The following is a 20,215-nucleotide window of genomic DNA, read 5'->3' on the forward strand; positions in this document are numbered from 1 at the left end:
ATTAAATTGTAATAATAAAAATTTTTATTATATACTCCTTTTAATTATCAATGACGTTACACTTCTTCATTTGCATGGATTGTGTAAGGAATGTGTTTCATAAAACTATTTACCCTTATTTCAAAACTTTTAAATAAATTATGTATATATTTATTTAGTAAAACTTATTTAACTACTATGTGTGAGCCTCTGGGAGTGCAGTGGTGAAGAAAACAAAATCCCTACCCTCATTGAGCATATATTCAAGTCAGAAAGACAATAAACAAACAAATATAGCATGTAATGATAAATAATCTTAAGAATGAAAAGAGGCTGGGCACAGTGGCTCACGCCTGTAATCCCAACACTTTGGGAGGCCGAGGCGGACAGATCACCTGAGGTCAGGATTTCGAGACCAGCCTGGCCAACACCATGGCCAACGTGGTGAAACTCCATCTCTACTAAAAATACAAAAATTGGCCGGGCATGGTGGCACGTTCCTGTAATCCCAGCTACTCTGGGAGGCTGAGGCAGGAGAATCACTTGAACCTGGGAGGCGGAGGTTGCAGTGAGCTGAGATTGCACCATTGCGACTCCATCTCAAAAACAAAACAAAACAAAAATCAACCAGTCATGGTGGCACGTGCCTGTAATCCCAGCTACTTGGGAGGCTGAGGCATGAGAATCACTTGAACCCAGGAGGCAGAGATTGCAGTGAGCCAAGATCGCACCACTGCACTCCAGCCTGGGTGACAGAGCGAGACTCCATTTAAAAAAAAAAAAAAAAAAAGATTTGGAAGTTAAGTTATTCTTTTAAGGAGTGGTAATTAAAGCCTGATTGGAAATGAATTTGGGAGAAAGTAGGAAATAAGGAAGTGGACTTAACAAATTACAACTCTTGAGGCATAAAGGATTGCAGAAAAACCTGGCAATATCTGAAACAGATTGTGGAGTCGAAGGTATGCACTTGAGTAGATACTTTGTAGTTTATCATTTATACCCACAATTTGGACTTAGAATAAAATCTAAATGGTTGTGGCTTAGCTTTGTTTAAAAGAGTCAAGTTTTCCTCATGTTATTGCTGTTGCAAGGGAAAAAAAGTTATAATTTACTTCTGAAAGATAAGTGGACAGTGATTCCAATAAAATATTGACAAAACAGCCAACTGAAAATAGCTAGCAGAGGGAAATTTGTTACTACATCTTAGATAATACTTACTAGAGAGCTCAAAGAGATTCCATTTTATCACGTTCCTACCTTTTAAAAATTAAATGATATTTCTATTTTTTTAAATCCAGTGGGGGTCAGCAGTATACTTGTGTTATAAAAAATCGGTGGCAAAGACGAACACTATATCTTACAAAGCTGGTAAGTGTAATTTTTCATGCAATACTTCATATATAAATGTATTATAGGGCCTGGAAAGGTTAAAGAAAAGAAAAAAACCTGCCTAGGATGTGTTAGTATCGGGACTGGGACTACAATCCGTATCTTTTGATTCTTATTTGTGTCGTCACTTATATGTTTATTGGATGCTTGATGGAAGATTAATTTTAAAATAAGGTGGGTTTTTATTTTAAGCCTTGGGTTTAAATAAATAATGAGATCTCAATTATCTTTAAGTTTTTAAATCAGCAGAAATATGGGAAAATGTATTTTCATTTTAAATTAGTATTTCTTTAATACTTAAATTTAGTAAGAGCTGTAGTTCACATGAAATCATGTTTCATAATAATGGAAAATATTATAAACCAATTTGGAGTTTTATGCATAGTCAAAATGTCCAATTTTCAGAGACATCAAAATTTCAAACATAGTGACCTGATTTACAAGAGAACAGATTCAGCCTTTTAAAAATTGCTTTTATGCAGGGCATGGTGGCATGTGCTTGTGGTTCCAGTTTTTTTGGAGGCTGAGGCAGGAGGATTGCTTGAGTCCAGGAGTTCAAGACCAGCAATATAGACTTGATCTTTAAAAATATATACATATATACATATACATTTATATACATGTGTGTTTAGAGTTCTAGACTCAAGTTTCTCTTTTACATTTGATTTTTTTTCTTTTTTGAGACAGGGTCTCATTCGGTTGCTCAGATTGGAGTACAGTGGTATTGTAGCTCACTGCAACCTCAGACTCTTGTGCTCAAGGTATCCTCTTGCCTCAGTCTCCCTAGTACCTTGGACTATAGGAGTATCACAGCATGCCTGGCTAATTTTTTAAATTTTTGTAGAGACAGGGTCTTTCTTATGTTGCCCAGGTTGGTCTTAAACTCTTGGGCTCAAGCACTCCTCTTGCCTCAGCCTCCCAAAGTGATGGGATTACAGGTGAGGGCCGTCAGACCCAGCCTTTGATATTTTTAGATCTACAATATATCACCTTTTTTTTTTTTTTTTTTTTTTTTTTTTTTTTAAGACAAGGTTTTGCTCTGTTGCCTAGTCTAGAGTGGAGTGGTGGGATCATAGTTCACTGCAATGTTGAACTCCTGGGCTCAAGCAGTCCTCCCACATCAGCCTCCCAAGTAGCTGAGACTACTGAGAGTACATGGTGGCATGTGCCGCCATGCCTGGCTAATTTTTTTTTTTTTTTAGTAGAGATGGAGTCTTGCTGTATTGCCCAGGTTGCTCTTGAACTCCTTGACTCAAGTGATCCTTCCACTTCAGCCTCCCAAAGTGCTGAGATTACAGGCGTGAGCTGCTGTACTGGCTACTGGCTCTCATCAAAAAAAAATTTTTTTTTTTGGAGATGGAGTCTCACTGTGTTGCCGTAGGCCTAATTTGTAGATATCCTCAAGAAGATTATGAGTCATTCTCACTACCAGAATCCGTTCCTCTATTTTGTTTACCAACGGATACAACCATTGAAAGGCTGGAGTGCAGTGGCACAATCTTGGCTCACTGCAACCTCTGCCTCCCCAGTTCAAGCAATTCTCCTGCCACAGCCTCCCAAGTAGCTGGGACTACAGGCACACGCGGCCACGCCTGGCTAATTTCTTGTATTTTAGTAGAGATGGGGTTTCACTGTGTTGCCCAGGCTGGTCTTCAACTCCTGAGTTCAGGCAATCTGCCTTCCTCGGCCTCCCAAAGTGCTAGGATTACAGGCATGAGCCACCACGCCCAGCTGGCCTTCATCACTATTTCTATACTTACTTTATGACTTTATCATTACCTCATGACCTGAGAGAGTAGTACAGAGTTAACTATAGATCCTCATGGGACCTCCTTGCTGGCTAGCATGTAATTAAATAATTTTAGAACTGCCTTGGACCTTAGTTTATCTACTTCATCTGATTTTGTAGATGAGAAAACCATACTCCTGTAGTATGTCATTTGTCCAAAGTCACAGATATATTAGTGGCAGAACCAACAACCACTTATATTTCCCCAGTTTATCTTTTTGTCTTTGTGACTATGTCTAGTGATAGTTTCTACTTGACTTTAAGGGCTTTATGGCCAGGGAACCTATTTTCTGTTTCATGTTCCACAAAATGAGGTACAAGGTTCTTCCTGGAGTGTATTCAGTGGAAGATGCCTGGACCATTTTCCTAATGTAAACGTTAGTTTACCTAATGTGAAATCATAGGCAACTTAAAACTCTATCTTCATATAACCTGGTGTTATTTAGAAGCTGAGCTTGAGTTGATACTATTCCTAAGACATTGTAAATATGTGACTCTTCTATTTTTATGAGTAATTTTCCTGTATTTGTGCTAGAAATTAACATATACTCCTATGGGATATGAATTTTAATATGTGAGTTATTGAGAACTGATGAAGTAGATAGATGAAAATAAACCATATTGAAAATTTCAAAAACTTAGTATGCTTTCTAAGGTAGTGTGACCACAAACTGAAGTTTTAGGAGTGTGTTTGTGCATTTCTATAGGATGTCTTTTTCTTGTTAGCTTTAACATAGCCTTTATAGATGAAGCTTGATAAATATTAAGCAGTTAGTTAATAGTTGTAATGTTCAAGGATTAAAATATCTATGAATCCTACCAAAGTATTCAGTGTTATTTGATGAACATATATGTAATGCTTTGGCATTCCAAATGTGTGAAATAACAAAGCATTTTATCATCATTGAAATAATGGGTACCTAAATTCAAGAGATGATGACCTAATATTTATTGTTGTTTTTATAGGCCTAATTTGTAGATATCCTCAAGAAGATTATGAGTCATTCTCACTACCAGAATCCGTTCCTCTATTTTGTTTACCAATGGGTGCAACCATTGAATGTTGGCCATCAAATAGCAAATACCCTCTCCCTGTATTTTCTACATTTGTTTTAACTGGAGCCTCAGCTGAAAAGGTATTATGTGTTTGACAAATTGTATCTACAAATTTCTTGTACATTTTCAAGTTTTCTATAATGCAAGGAATAGTAGGGGAAAAACTGATTAAATTGAATGCATTATGCATACTTTTCCACTTGATTAAAATAACTGTATCCAGGGACATAGGAAAAGAGAATTTTTATTCTGTCCCATCCACCTAAATGCTTTTTTGTGATTATGGTGAAAGATTTTTTCATCATCAAATGATGATCCTTCATTGGTTCATTTTCTGTGATAAAGAAGCTTTGAAAGTAACATTATTAAATATATAATGCAATTTAGAATTATAGACATGATAGTTGGAAGGGACCTTGGAAATTATCAAGTCTAATTTTCCTCATTTTATGGATAGGGAAATTGATGTCCCGAGAAATTCAATGAATTGCCCAAATTTGGAATTTGTATTTCCTTATCTAAATTTTCATCTCACTTTCTACCAAGTAATTATTTTCAATCATTTTCTTATAGAGAATATTGATAAAATTGCTTCCACTCTTTATAAAACAAATAAATTTAATCAAAACACCTTTTCTTTCAATAGTAAAGTGACATGAGAATAGCACTATATAGTTCTTAGATACATCAAGAAAGCAGGAGGGGTGTTTCTTCATCACTGTGTTCTTAATACCTGGCTTCTCACCTGGCTCATAGCAAGCATTTATTAAATATTTAACTGATGATTTGATTTGGATATATGATACAAAGTATATTTACTGGATATATTACTTGTTTTGCAGGTTTATGGTGCTGCTATTCAGTTTTATGAACCATACTCTGAGGAGAATCTCACAGAAAAACAGAGACTTCTTTTGGGTTTAACATCAGCAGATGGGAAGTCTGATAGTTCCAAAACAATTCATACTAACAAATGCATCTGTCTTCTTTCTCACTGGCCTTTTTTTGATGCATTCAGGAAGTTTCTGACTTTTCTGTATCGTTATTCCATCTCTGGGCCTCATGTCCTTCCAATTGAGAAGTAAGTTAAGTGTTCTTGGTTCAACATTTGACAGATCTTTCCATTATGTGGCAAATTTGTGTTGGCAACTGGGTAAATTTTATATGGATACTAGATTTCTTAAGAGTTATTTGAAAAAAATGGTGTATTTCAGTCAGGTAGTATTTCTCCATTGTATGTTTGTAGTCTTGTTATTTGAAATAATTTTATCTCCAATGAGAAGAAATTAATTTGTTTAATGCTCTTGGGAAGTTTAGAGATCCCAATCTGGACAGATGCTGAAAATTTTTTACTAATTTTTAAATTCTTATTTTACATATAACTTAAATTTATTATGAACTTTTACAAATATTTCTTACTGGGGCTGGGTGCAATAGCTCACGCCCATAATCTCAGCACTTTGGGAAGCCAAGGCAGGCAGATCGCTTGAGTCCAGGAGTTTGAGACCAGCCTGAGCAACATGGTGAAACCCCATCTCTACAAAACTACAGAAATGAGTTGGACATGGCCCATGCCTGTAGTCCCAGCTGCTCGGAAGGCCAAGGCACGAGAGTCACTTGAACCCGGGAAGCGGAGGTTGCAGTAAGCCATGATCGTGCCACTGCACTCCAGCCTGGGTGACAGAGGGAGACCCTGTCTCAAAAAAAAAAAAATTCCTTACCGTATTTACATATAATGAATGTAAAGAAGAAATTAGATGAATGCATTTTTTTTTCTTTGGCAGTATACCCAGTAATGGAATCACCAGATCAATTTATTTTAAAGATAACAAACCCATTGCATGTTAATATAAATGTCTTTTTTGAAAAATAACTTTTCCAAAACTAAAAAAACTTTAGTGAGCAGAATGGCATTGTTTTCCATTTTTGCAGATCTCTAATGTCTAGCTTAATTGAACATAGCCGGGCTTCCATATATGGTCTACATTCAATCTGTTGCAGTAGTTGTTTTGGTTGAAATATACAAAGAAAGCCTGGCCTCCCACAGATACGTAGGTAGAAAAGGGAGGGATTTTGGATAATATTTTCGGAAAGTTTGGGATATTCTTTTTTTTGACGCTGCACCAAGCTTGACAAATGCTGGTTTCTTACAAGTTATTTGCAATCTAAAACTGTAGTAGTGAACTTTGTCAGTTACATTAAAATATGTATTGGTCTGGCCAGGTGTGGTAGCTCACACCTGTAATCCCGACACTTTGGGAGGCTGAGGCAGGTGAATCACCTGAGGTCAGGAGTTCAAGACCAGCTTGGCCAACGTGGTGAAACCTTGTTTCTACTAAAAAAAAAAAGAATACAAAAGCCAGCCGTGGTTGTGGGCACCTGTAATCCCATCTACTCCGGAGGCTGAGGCAGGGAGAATTGCTTAAACTCGGGAGGCGGAGGTTGCAGTGAGCCAAGATCATGCCACTGCACTCCAGCCTGGGCGACAGAGCGAGACTCTGTCTCCAAAAAAAAAAAAAAAAAAAAAAAAAAAAAAAAAAAGTCTGTTGTTCTGTTTGACTCTTTGGGTGGAACTTTCACTTATGCATTATTTTGTAGGATTGTGCATTGGTCATTTGAAAAATACTGATTTGCCAAGTTAATCACATCTTCCAAATGTAGACACATTTTATTATTAATATTAAAAAATCACATTTGTTAATATCACCACCTATCTTAGAAAAGTTTTTGAGCATTAGGAAGCTTTCAAGCTCATGGTGGCGGAATTCTAATTTCCACTTGAAAGTTTGTATTTAATTATTGGCAAATACTGCCAGTAGCTGGGATTACAGGTGTGTGCCAGCACGCCTGTCTAATTTTGTATTTGTGGTAGAGATGAGGTTTTGCCATGTTGGTGAGGCTGGTATCGAACTCCTGACCTCAGGTGAAACACCTGCCTCGGCCTCCCAGAGTGCTGGGATTACAGGTGTGAGCCACCGCACCTGGCCTGTCAGTCATCTTTCAAACAAAAATTGCACTCTGTGGGAGAAAACCAGCAAGTTCACTCACAACTCAGTTGCACAAGTGTATTTCCAAAATCAAGACAACCATTGTACTTCTGTATACAACAGAAGTTCTTTATGTATAGTTTCCCTTTCATCATACAGAATTTTAAAAATGTACACTACAGCCAAAACTTTATAAAATTAGTAATATTTACTGCCAATATTGACGCTCTTTTACTGCAAGTGTATAGTAGTAAAGAATCTAGCAACTACTAGTACACTTTGGTGCCACTGCCTTGCTTCATAGTAAGTCACCAGCAGTTTTACCCACAATGCTCTTGCACTGTCAGTGCAAATGTCAACATTGTGCAAAAAGCAAATGACATCATATAATTTTTTGTTTGTTTGCTTTTTTTCTTTTTGTTTTTGTTTTTTGACACAGAGTCTGGTTCTGTCGCCCAGGCTGGAGTACAGTGGCGTGATCTTGGCTCACTGCAACCTCTGCCTCCTCAGCTTAAGTGATTCTCATGCCTCAGCCTCCTGAGTAGCTGGAATTACAGGTGTGTGCCACCACACCTGGCTGATTTTTGTATTTTTGGTAGAGACAGGGCTTTACCCTGTTGGCCAGGCTGGTTTCAAACTCCTGACATCAAGTGATCCGCCCACCTTGGCCTCCCAAAGTGCTGAGATTACAGGTGTGAGCCACCACGCATTGCCCGTTTTTGTTTTTGAATCAGTGTCTCACTCTGTTGCCCAGGCTGGAGTGCAGTGGCATGATCATGGCTCACTGCAGCCTCGACCTCCTGGGCTCAAGCCATCCTCCCACCTCAGCCCCTCCAAGTAGCTGGGACTACAGGCACATGCCACCACACCTGGCTAATTTTTGTATTTTTTGTAGAGACAGGGTTTCACCATGTTGCCTAGGCTGGTCTTGAACTCCTAGGCTCAATCACTCGCCTCAGCCTCCCCAAGTGCTGGGATTACCGCACCTGGCCAACATCATACTATTATTATAAAAATAGTTGTGACCTTGCAGATCTTCCCTGAATGGATCTTGAATATCTTTAGGGGTTTTTGGATCACACTTTGTTTTCTTCTGTTCTAACTACTTCATAATTCAAGCAGATGTATGTGCTGTGGTATTCATCCCCTGCTTAACGTTTGTTTAGATTATGAGTACTTTATTGGTAGACATTGGTGGCTTTATGCCTTTTTTACATATCCTATCATGTTTGTTGGTGTGTTTTTATATAGTAAACAGTCAAAACATACTTGCAAATTAATAAATTTCTAATATTGTCTATCTAGTTGAAATTTTCTCCATTCTGAAACCAAGATGATTTTGAAATGTTTTTTAAAAAATAATACAAACATATTCAGACTGGAACAAAAATTTAAAAAAAATTCAGAAATAAAATAGCTTATTCCCCCCCAGGAAAGATTTTTCACTATGGTTGCTTTTTTTCTGTTCCATAGTGTTAAAAACAAAATCCATAGATCTAGCTTTTTATCCATCTTATTCTGGGGAAACAAACCTACAAAATCAGTAATATAATTTTTAACATATTATTAATAGAATACTGTTCATTTTTTAGAAGTATTAAACTGTTTCATTTTTTCTGGAGCACCTTAAGTGTTTGTTGTATATAAAATATAAGCAATTGACTAAAAAGCATATTGTAAATGTAAGAATTTACTTTTTGGGTAATTTCCACATTACTGATATATTGCATACTATCTAGGTAAAAGTTAAACAGACTTTTAAGACAGTGATAACAAATATTGTTGAATGTGAATACCTATTAATGTGAGAAGTCACTGGGTTTAGGCAGAAGCAACTTTAATGGGATGAATGATTTTTGGTTGTTCACTTGTTTCCATAGTATTAGGGATTTCAAAATAATAGGGACACAGGGCTTTGACTCAACTTGGACTTGTGATGACATGTTGAGCTTTATAGCATATGATGTTCACTTTGGAATCACTTACACTTTTGTTTGTTTTCAAGGCATATTTCTCATTTTATGCATAAAGTTCCTTTTCCATCTCCTCAGAGACCACGGATTTTAGTTCAGGTAAGGTTTTTTTGTTTTTGATTGGGGGACCTATGAGTTGTTATTGGCTCTGTCAAAATGTAACGTAAGAATAACAATTTTGAATGAGGAAAAAAACCTAATGAGATTTAGAGAGAACCAGATACTATTCCCTGTTGTCGTTTGGGCCCTTAATGTTTTATTAACTCCTCCCAGACATCTCCTGCTTTTCTTAGAGAAGGGGTTCAAGAATTAAAGAAGTAGGTTGAAGTAGACATTTTGAATACACAGAAAGGAACTTTTTTCCCCTAAATTTGTTGTAGGTATTTGAAAGTTTGTGCTTTTGGCAGTCATTTAATAAGTTAAGGAAAAGTTGTGTGTGCATAAATTTCAAAACATAGATAAGAGTAATTACATTATTATATTGATACAGATAAAATATCTAGAAAAATATTATTTTGAGCTTTATATTCAGTCTGAATATCCACATGTCATTTCTGTCTTGTTTCCTGGTATTTAATGTAAGAAAATACATAGCACATTCAGTTTAAATACACACAAAAGATTGTTTTATGATGGACGTTAACAAACTTTTTTGGTTATTGGTCATATACTAAATATTTTTAGTCTTGTCATCTGATCTCTGTCACAACTATTCAGCTCTTCTGTTACAGCACAAGAACAGCTAGCTAATATGTAAAGAATGAGCATGCCTATATTTCAGTAATACTTTATTTACAAAAACAGGCAATCTATGGATTTGCCATGTAGGCCATAGGTTTTTTGACCCTGGTATTATGGTATTAAATGAATAATTTAGTCTTTCAGTGTGAATTTGTTAAAATGGCATCAGGGGAAACTGTTGAGGACAGAAGAAAAGAGGATCCACAGTAAGAAGAATTAGTAGTTGAAAGGGGTCAGGACATGTTTTTCAAGATCTTAGTGAGTGATACAAAGTGTTCTGATACTGGTAAATGGATATACTGAAACTTCGTGGGCATAATCATTGTTTTATATATTTTTAACATAAAGTGGTGTTTTAAAGTTCATCTTTATGTTTCAAATTCTTTATTTTAAATCCTCTTCCAGTTATCACCACATGATAATCTGATTCTCAGTCAGCCTGTGTCTTCACCTCTTCCACTAAGGCAAGTAAAACCTCATTTCTATTTCTTTTTCTCTCAATCTAGCATGACATTCAAATATTTTCTTTTTCCTAGCTAAAATTTCAAATATTGATGGAAATACTTCTCATTTAACTACTACTTCTGTAAATTCCTTTTACTTAATGTTTGGGTTGCAGTTATTAATGAAAAAATGAAACTTTTATAATAGTGTTTTGTATTTTGTGTATCTATTATCATCAAGTACCTACTATTGTGTAAGTGTGTGTGTGTGTATTTATATATGTAAATGATGAGAACAGTTATTTTTAGCTTTAACCTCTGAAGAACATTCAAATGCAATTTTTTCTTTTTAAAATGCAATTAATTTTAAATTTTACCCAAAAGAAAAAAAAAGTTCTAATTATTAAATTGTAGAATAGGACAATGTATTTTCTTACCTTAAAAGTTCAGAGAAATCATTAAGTATGTTTTCTCTACAGTATCCTTTCTTGAAATTTGATTAGCTGTGTAATTTTTTCATCAGAGAAATGGTTACAGTCTGATTAAGTTATATAGCAGATACCTAAGGGAGACCAGCTGCCATCTTTGACGTTAATTTTGTAAGAATTGCAGATTATTTCATCACTAGCTCTCAGCCCAGAGTGACAAATGTTTTCTTAACCTTTGTTTGAGCTGAAAATAAACTAGAAACAATGACAGACTATGTATGTCACTCTAAATTACGTAAAGGACTTTTTTAGGTAACAGCTTTATTGAGATATAATTCACATATCATATAATTCACCCAATTAAAGTGTACGATTCAGTAATTATATTCACAGAGTTCTGCAGCTATCACTGTAATAAATTTTAGAACATTGTCGTCACCCTAAAAAGAAACTCTTTACCCTTCAGCAGTTAACCTCCTTAATTCCTCCCATCTCTAACATACACATACTCCTCTCCAGCCCCAGTCAACCACTAATCTACATTCTGTCTCTATAGATCTGTCTATACTGGACATTTCATAGAAATGGAATCATACAATATGTAGTCTGGCTTCTTTGACTTAGATTAATGTTTTCAAGGTCTATCTATGTTGCCTCATGTATCAGTACTTCTTTTTATTGCCAAATAATATTTCATTGTATGGATATACATTTTATGTATCTGTTTATCAGTTGATAGACATTTGGGATAGTTACACATTTTGGCTACTATGAACTTATCCCGATTTTTTTGTGGACATATGTTTTCATTTCACCAAGAGGCTTTTGTTATTAGTTTTGCTTTATTTAAAAGATTATTCCAGTGAAACTAATTGTTTAGCATTATATAAACAAAATACTTGCTGGCTTACTGAACTATTTACTTTGTCAGTTCAGTATTTTGTTACTATATAGAAGGCCTAAGTTTATTGTTTTCATTATTAACTTGCTTTGTATGTGTATCTCATCATCTTGTACCTCTTGATTTCCTATCACTATTATCATTACAGTAGTAAAGATTATTCACAAAATTAAGTTTTAACGTGTATTTACCTTAAGGGAAGTGGGCCTGTAAGTCATATGGTTTTTCCGATAATTACAGTGGAAGATAGGCCATGTTCAAAAAACTTCCATTTAAGGATTTGCTTTCAATCAAAGCATCCCTTTTATAAATTGCATTCTTTATTTGGACATTATCTACATGACAGATCTTTTTCTATGAAATGAAGCAGATGACTTTTCATTTTCCATATTGAATACAGTACAAAAGAATGATTTTGGAATCTCCTAAAACTGCATTGTTTTCATAGTGTGTTTGTGATGCAGTGTTTTCCCTGCATCATAGCAGCAATCATGTTTAACGGTGAATATATAATACAAATTGTACCCTAATCAACATATATAATACAAATCCTACTCTAATCAACTACTTTTGCCCATTGTTTTAGATAATGAGGTGTTTGGATCATTATTTTTTAATTATATATTTTTGTTTGGATTGACAGTGGTGGCAAGTTTTCAACACTACTGCAGAATTTAGGCCCTGAAAATGCTGTGACACTACTGGTGTTTGCAGTAACAGAACATAAAATTCTTATCCATTCCCTACGGCCGTCCGTGCTTACTAGTGTGACAGAAGCATTAGTGTCTGTGAGTATCACAGTTTCTTATTGGGAGTCAATTTAGTTTAAATTTAGTTTATATAACTTAAAGCCATTTTAATACTTAACTAAAATTCAGAGAGTAATGAATTTGTGTTTTTTGAAAGCAGTTTTGATTTCCTGACCATTAACTCTAGTTATAATTATTTAATTCATTATCAGGCATTAGGCTTTAGGTAATACTTAAAAGACAGTTTTTTGTGTGTGCTGATAAATTATGCTTCAGTGTTAAAAAGCTAAATACTCTCCTATCTTTTGTTTATCCAAGATGATTTTCCCTTTCCACTGGCCATGCCCATATGTTCCTCTCTGCCCACTGGCTTTAGCAGATGTCTTGAGTGCACCATGTCCATTCATAGTAGGGATTGATTCAAGATACTTTGATCTCTATGATCCTCCACCAGATGTCAGTTGTGTTGATGTAGATACCAACACTATTTCTCAGTAAGTACATTTTAGTGATTCTACATCTATATTTTACAACTTTGTAGCATATGTATGTAACTGTATATTTTATGATTGTTAAGTAGGATTCTTTTAAGATATATTGTTTTCCTTGTTATGTGGGGTAATCACCGTCTTTGAATCAGACCTTATTATGTGTCAATGGAGTAGATTTAGAGTATTAAAGAAGATTTTGTTGGAAGGACTATACCTTTTATCCTCAGGCTTTCAATATTTAAGAAACATTTTAATGTTAGGCTTGCTTAGAAATTTAGCCAAAGGAGGCCGGGTGCGGTGGCTCATGCCTGTAATCCTAGCACTTTGGGAGGCCAAGGTGGTCAGATCACCTGAGGTCAGGAGTTCGAGACCAGACTGACCAACAAGGAGAAACTCCATCTCTACTAAAAATACAAAATTAGCTGAGAGTGGTGGCGCGTGCCTGTAATCCCAGCTACTCGGGAGGCTGAAGCAGGAGAATTGCTTCAACCCGGGAGGTGGAGGTTGTGGTGAGCTGAGATCGCACCACTGCACTCCAGCCTGGGCAACAACAGTGAAACTCCATCTCAAAAAAAGAAAAAAGAAAAAGAAATTTAGCCAAAGGGAAATTGAGGTTAGAAATAGAAAAAGTTTATTTCCCTTTAATGATATGAGTATAGGTGAAATCACAAATTGAATTAAAACACCATTCCTTGATTAATATTTCAATCCTATTTCTAGTCTTTTATAATACTATTAGAATACTTAAATATAGGCTGGGCATGGTGGCTGATGCCTATAATCCCAGCACTTTGGGAAGCCAAGGTGGGCGGATCACTTGAGGTCAGGAGTTCGAGACCAGCCTGGCCAGCATGGTAAAACCCTGTCTCTACTAAAAATACAAAAATTAGCTGGACGTGGTGGCAGGTAATCCCAGCTACTCCAGAGACTGAGGAAGGAGAATCGCTTGAACCCGGGAGGCGGAGGCTGCAGGAACCGAGATTGCACCACTGCATTCCAGCCTGGGCAACGGAGGGAGACTCCGTCTCAAAAAAAAAAACCAAAAAAACAAACAAAAAAAACAATAAAACAAAACAAAAAAAAAACCATCATAGTAAAATAAATGCTTTAAAATTTTAAAATAACTTTAAAATTATACATAATTTCATTATCTTTACACCCTAGGAATGCAAGGATTTTATGTTTTCATTTCTTTGCGTTGAATTTATATGTAAGTTATAGCTATCGGAACTATTTTTAAAGCCTTTTTATAATTCTGCATTGTTTTGTGTCCCTTATTTTAAATTTAATCACGCTTAATCTATTCAGGGAAGAGGAAATTGATGCACTGTCCACATTGCACCCCCAGGACATGCTTATAATAACTATGATTTAGTCTAATAAAGCCCAAAACCTGGTACAGCTCTTACACTTAAATATGTAAATGTGAAGTAGGTTTTTCTCCTTTTTTAAAAAGGGACAGGGTCTTACTCTGTCACTCAGGCTGGAGTGCAGTAGCATGATCATAGCTCACTGCCAAATTTCTGGGATCAAGCAATCCTCCTGCCTCAGCCTCCCACGTAGCTAGGGCTACAGGTGTGTACCACCATGCCTGGCTAATTTTTTTTTTTTTTTTTTTTTTGAGACGGAGTCTCGCTTAGTCACCCAGGCTGGAGTGCAGTGATACGATCTCAGCTCAATGTAAGCTCCGCCTCCCGGGTTCACACCATTCTCCTGCCTCAGCCTCCTGAGTAGCTGGGACTATAGGCACCCGCCACCATGCCCGGCTAATTTTTTTGTATTTTTAGTAGAGACGGGGTTTCACCATGTTAGTCAGGTTGGTCTTGATCTCCTGACCTCGTGATCCGCCTGCCTCAGCCTCCCAAAGTGCTGAGATTATAGGTGTGAGCCACCGTGCCTGGTCATGCCTGGCTAATTTTTTAAAATGAGAAGGGGTCTTGCAGTGTTGTCCCAGCTGGTTTGGAACTCCTGACCTCATGTGATCCTCCCTCCTTGGCATCTCAAAGCATTGGGATTATAGGCATGAGCCACCACACCCAGTTTTTCTCCATTTTTAAATAAGAGCTTTTTATCTTAAAGCTTTTTTTGAAAAAAATGTTTACTTTTTATTTTTTTGAGACAATGTCTCATTCTGTCGCCCAGGCTGGAGTGTGCAGTGGTGTAATCTCAGCTCACTGCAACCTCTTCCTTCCAGGTTCAAGCGATTCTCCTGCCTCAGCCTCCCAAGTAGCTGGGACTACAGGTGTGCACCACCACATCTGGATAATTTTTGTATTTTTAGTAGAAAGGGGTTTTCACCGTGTTGGCCAGGCTGGTCTCGAACTCCTGGCCTCAGGTGATCTGCCTGCCTCGGCCTCCCAAAGAGCTGAGACAGCCTAAAGCTTTTCGATTTAATTATGAAACCTTAGATTAGTTCTCAGTCTTGTCACATGTCAAAACCTCAAGTGCCTAAACCATTAGAAAAGTTTAGCAGAAAATGAATGTTCTGTTATAAAGCATGCATACTGTCAAAAAGTTTTTATTCATAGAAAGCCTAACCAAGAAAATATGAAATATATTTTATGCATTAAAGCCATTTTACATATGGCATCAATAGATTCAATGATTCTTTACCATCAACATTTCTTTACCAGAACTGTTTAATACTTTTAAACATTAAAGTAATAAAACTTTTCCTTGCCAGTTTAATGTTAACATGATGTAATATTTTTTAATTGAAATTAACAGTGGTAAGAGTGTATACTGTGTTTATTATGGTGATAAATTGTATTTTCCCCCTTATAATGGCTCTTAATTTGTGAAAAAAAATTTTCTTGGCTAGGTGTGATGACTCATACCTGTAATCTCCACACTTTGGGAGGCTGAGGCAGGAGGATCACTTGAGGCCAGAAGAGACCCCTTTTATACAAAAAATTTAAAAATTAGAAAAAGAATTTTGTCTTCCTACTTATATTTTTTCTTTCTTTCTTGAAGTTGCTGAGGTCTGAACTCTTTTCTTTCTGCTTTGATCACTAATGAGTTAAAGAACCAAAGAAAGATGAGTTGTTTGTGCTCATGAATTCTTGCCATTACCACCCTCCCAAACCGGTGGAGGACTAGACTAGCAAACTGACAGCTTTCTACTTTCCTTCAATTAGAATTTCTGAAGCCCCAGCCTGAAATCTGAAAGAAAAACAAATCCCAAGTATGGAATTTTTGGTTTCTTTTCCCCTTCCCTGTCTGTTTTAAGTATATATAATACAGACTATTTTTAAATATCAAGAAATTTCCGAAGAAAGGGAAAGAAATTAATATGTATGTACCAAGTGTAAAGCTACATGTGTAGCGTAAGTTATGTTATTCTCCATACTTTGTGAGGTCGTTGCTTTTTTTTTTTTTTTTTTTTTTTTGAGACAGAGTCTCGCTCTGTTGCCCAGGCTGGAGTGCAGTGGCGTGATCTCAGCTCACTGCAAGCTCCACCTCCCAGGTTCACGCCATTCTCCTGCCTCAGCCTCCCGAGTAGCTGGGACCACAGGCGCCCACCACCATACCCGGCTAATTTTTTGTATTTTTTAGAGACGGGGTTTCATCGTGTTAGCCAGGATGGTCTCGATCTCCTGACCTCATGATCTGCCTGCCTCGGCCTCCCAAAGTGCTGGGATTACAGGTGTGAGCCACCGTGCCCAGCCGAGGTAGTTCTTATTAACTCTTCTGACAAATAAGGAAACCAAAGCTTAGATTTTTAAGCGATTTATCAAAGGGCACATAGCTTATGTTGTCAGAACTGCATTTTAAAGCCATTACTGTTTGACTCCAAAACTAATGCTTCTACCACTAATTATTGGGTAACTATATAATATGTGTATGTCATAAAATAATGTAGTAATCTTGTAAGTGGAAGTCATCATGAGTAAATATACATTTACTCATAAGATGATCTTTTTTATAAGAAGATGATCATAGACCAAACTCAAGTACTTCAAAAAATTCCCTTACCCAGCCAAGTTTTAAAGCGAAGATATCAAGAGGAAGAGGCAGAAATTATGGCAGTAAGTAACAGTAATTAGATGTGATCAGATGATACCAAGATGTTGTTCATTCATTTACGCCACAAACATATCCCGCGTGCTTTTTTTTGCTAGGCACTGGGAATAAAATGGCAAACCACATATTCTCCTTTCTCTTAAGACACTCATAATTAAGTCTAGCAAGACAGGCACTATGCAGTGAATGATAAGACACAGTGGGAAAGCTGTGTTACTGAGTTTCATCAAGAAAATAATTTTAAAAAGTATTTCTACGTTGCGTTCTTACTATAACACAGGATCCCGTTGGTCACATTGTAAATGTAATAACACCTTCACAGCAGGACATCTGCAGTTTGACTCTGCCCTATCTTTATTTTTATTCTCATTTGTGGAAAGATAGAGGGGACAAATTCCAAGGTAGTCATTTTTGTTCAGCTTAAGCTTTCTTATCCCACTCTTTTTTCTTTGTTTACTTTTCAAAGTGATATTTCCCTTTTTTGTTCTGTAGGAAGTTTAGGGAATATAAAAAGGTTCAGCAAGTTCCACTACACACCTGTGCTATGTTGTTCTGTGGTGGTTAGAATATGAGTGTTTTACTTTTCTTTTCTTTTTCTATACATTTTTCAAGTTTTCCAAAATGAATATTCATTGCTTTTGAAATAAAAAAAACTGATTCAATAAAAAGTAGTCAGCTGGTCACAGTGCCTTTTGCCTGTAATCGTAACACTTTGAGAGGCAGAGGCCAGGAGGATTCCTTAAGATGTGGAGTTCGAGACCAGCCTGGGCAACAAAGCAAGACCTCATCTCTACAAAATAAAAATTAGCAGGCTGTAGGGGTGCGCGCCTGTAGTCTCAGCTGCTTGGGAGGCTGAGGCCTGCTTGGGAGGACCACTTGAGCCTGGGAGTTAAGACTGCAGTAAGCCGTGATCATGCCACTGCACTCCACCCTTGGTGACAGAGTGAGACGTTGTCTCTCTCTCTTTTTTTTTTTAAGTGGAGTCATTAAAGCCATATTTAAGTCCAAATGCTTCGCAATGCTTTATCACCATGCTCTTTTCTACACCTACCCCATGTATGGGTTAGAGACCAACTGTGTTGTAATAGCTATAATAAAAAGGAGATTATAGGAGCCTGTCCCAGAAACAAAGATACAATAGTTCCTCCCTTACCCACAGTCTGGCTTTCCATGGTTTCAGTTATCTGTGGCCAACTACAGTCTGAAAGTACATGAGTACAGTACAATAAGTTATTTTGAGAGAGCCCACTTTCACATAACGTTTATTAAAGTATATTGTTATAATTCTATTTTATTATAAATTATAGTTATTGATCCCTTACTGTGCCTAATTTATAAATTGAACTTTATCATAGGTATATATGCTTGGGAAAAAACATAGTAAATATGGGGTTCTGAACTGTCTGTGATTTCAGGCATCCACTGGGGGTCTTGGAATGTATCCCCTACAGATAAGTGGGGAACTGCTTTATCGTTTTTAACAGATCCTCTTTTATAGTTATATAAGTATTTCACAATGTTATACTTTATTCAAGTAATTTAGTATTATAGGTTATTTCTTGTTTGAAAGAAACAAAAATGATCCTTACTTATACTCTTAGGAAAATAAGAAACTAAGTATTTAAATATACCAAAGTATTTTGATAAGCTCTGTGGATCATGAGTTTACTGAAAGTTTTTGTAGTGCTTTTTCTTACAGTATTTAAGAAAAAAACTTATGGTAGGATTTTTCTAGTATTTAGGTGTCTAAGCACACTTAAATGGAGATTAAGAGTAAAGATCACCACATTAAGCTTTATGGTGATTAGCAAGATTCCAAAGCAACTAGAATTTACTCAGTATAAATATAAACTTGTGAACTATATTTAATACAAGGTTCTACCCTCATACAAATTAATTTTTGTATATTCAACATGCCAATTTACCCCTGTAGGATTTTTCTCTTGTTAATGCAAATATTTTGTATGTTTTTCATTTTTCATTCAATGTGTTTAATCTTTTCCCATTTTTATATATAACAGATATATACCTTCCCCCTCCAAAAGACCATGTAACAAATATATTCCTGTTGTTATTTAATCTTAGAATTGGTGACAAGAAAAATGTAGCCTGGAAGATACTTCCAAAGAAGCCATGTAAAAATCTGATGAACACACTGAATAATTTGCATCAGCAATTGGCAAAATGTAAGTGGATAACTGAATTAAAGGAGGTAATTTAATCTGAAAAAGGGACTCCAATTACTTTGCCTTACTTATAAAAGAATAATGTTTATTTTATCTAGCAGAAAGTGGTTTTACCATTTTAAAGGCAGATGATCATTAAAGCAAAATTTGTTAGAAGATGAATGAGAGATGTATAAAATGTGTATTTTTTTTTTTTTTTGAGACAGAGTCTCACTGTGTCGCCAGGCTGGAGTGCAAAACATGTATTTTATATCTACCAAATTTTTATAGAACCATCTTAAAATAATAAAATTCAAAAGGATGTTAAGGTGGTTAATTTTACCATTACTGAAATACCATGGAAAAAATGTGGGGTTCCACCTTTATACTGTTTTTTTTTTTTCTCTTTTGAGACACGGTCTTGCTTTCTCACCCAGGTTATAGTGCAGTGGCACAAACATGGCCCACTACAGCTTTGACCTCCTGGGCTCAAGTAGTCTTCCCACTTCAGCCTCCTGAGTAGCTGGGACTACAGACACAATGAGGCACTACGCCTGGCTAATTTTTTAATTTGTTATAGAGACAGGGTCTTACTATGTTGTCCTGGGCTCAAGCAGTTCTCCCTCTTCGACTTCTCAAAGTGCTGGGATTACAGGCATGAGCCACCATGCCTGGCCTATTTTTTTCATACATAGAATAGAAAGTTAGTTTTGAAAATTGAAGACAAATGATGTAAACTACATTAGAAAATGCTGATGATTTCAGTGGGGTAAGAGCTTTTCACCTTCAGTGGATCTTAATGCTGTGCTTATCTTTTAAAAATGTTTTTTATTTTTCTGTGTGCCTATCTTAAAGTTTGAAAATCAAAGTTTGCCAATAGCGTTAAGGAATTAATCAAGGGCCGGGCGCGGTGGCTCACGCTTGTAATCCCAGCACTTTGGGAGGCCGAGGCGGGCGGATCACGAGGTCAGGAGATCGAGACCACGGTGAAACCCCGTCTCTACTAAAAATACAAAAAAATTAGCCGGGCGTGGTGGCAGGCGCCTGTAGTCCCAGCTACTCGGAGAGGCTGAGGCAGGAGAATGGCGTGAACCTGGGAGG

At 36.5% G+C, this 20,215-nt stretch overlaps 1 protein-coding gene across 1 annotated transcript in view; it reads left to right on the forward strand.

Moving 5' to 3' along the window:
• DENND4A (DENN domain containing 4A) overlaps nt 1–20,215 on the forward strand; it is a 143,576-nt gene that overhangs the window by 57,590 nt on the left and 65,771 nt on the right. The window contains exons 5-12 of the mRNA XM_032175165.2: nt 1,278–1,347; nt 4,124–4,293; nt 5,056–5,294; nt 9,206–9,272; nt 10,320–10,378; nt 12,330–12,474; nt 12,754–12,929; nt 19,035–19,135. Coding sequence (XP_032031056.1) covers nt 1,278–1,347; nt 4,124–4,293; nt 5,056–5,294; nt 9,206–9,272; nt 10,320–10,378; nt 12,330–12,474; nt 12,754–12,929; nt 19,035–19,135 — 1,027 coding nt within the window. The remainder of the gene's footprint in view (nt 1–1,277; nt 1,348–4,123; nt 4,294–5,055; nt 5,295–9,205; nt 9,273–10,319; nt 10,379–12,329; nt 12,475–12,753; nt 12,930–19,034; nt 19,136–20,215) is intronic.

This window comes from Hylobates moloch, unplaced genomic scaffold, assembly GCF_009828535.3.
Source record: "Hylobates moloch isolate HMO894 unplaced genomic scaffold, HMol_V3 SCAFFOLD_14, whole genome shotgun sequence".
Taxonomy (NCBI): domain Eukaryota; kingdom Metazoa; phylum Chordata; class Mammalia; order Primates; family Hylobatidae; genus Hylobates; species Hylobates moloch.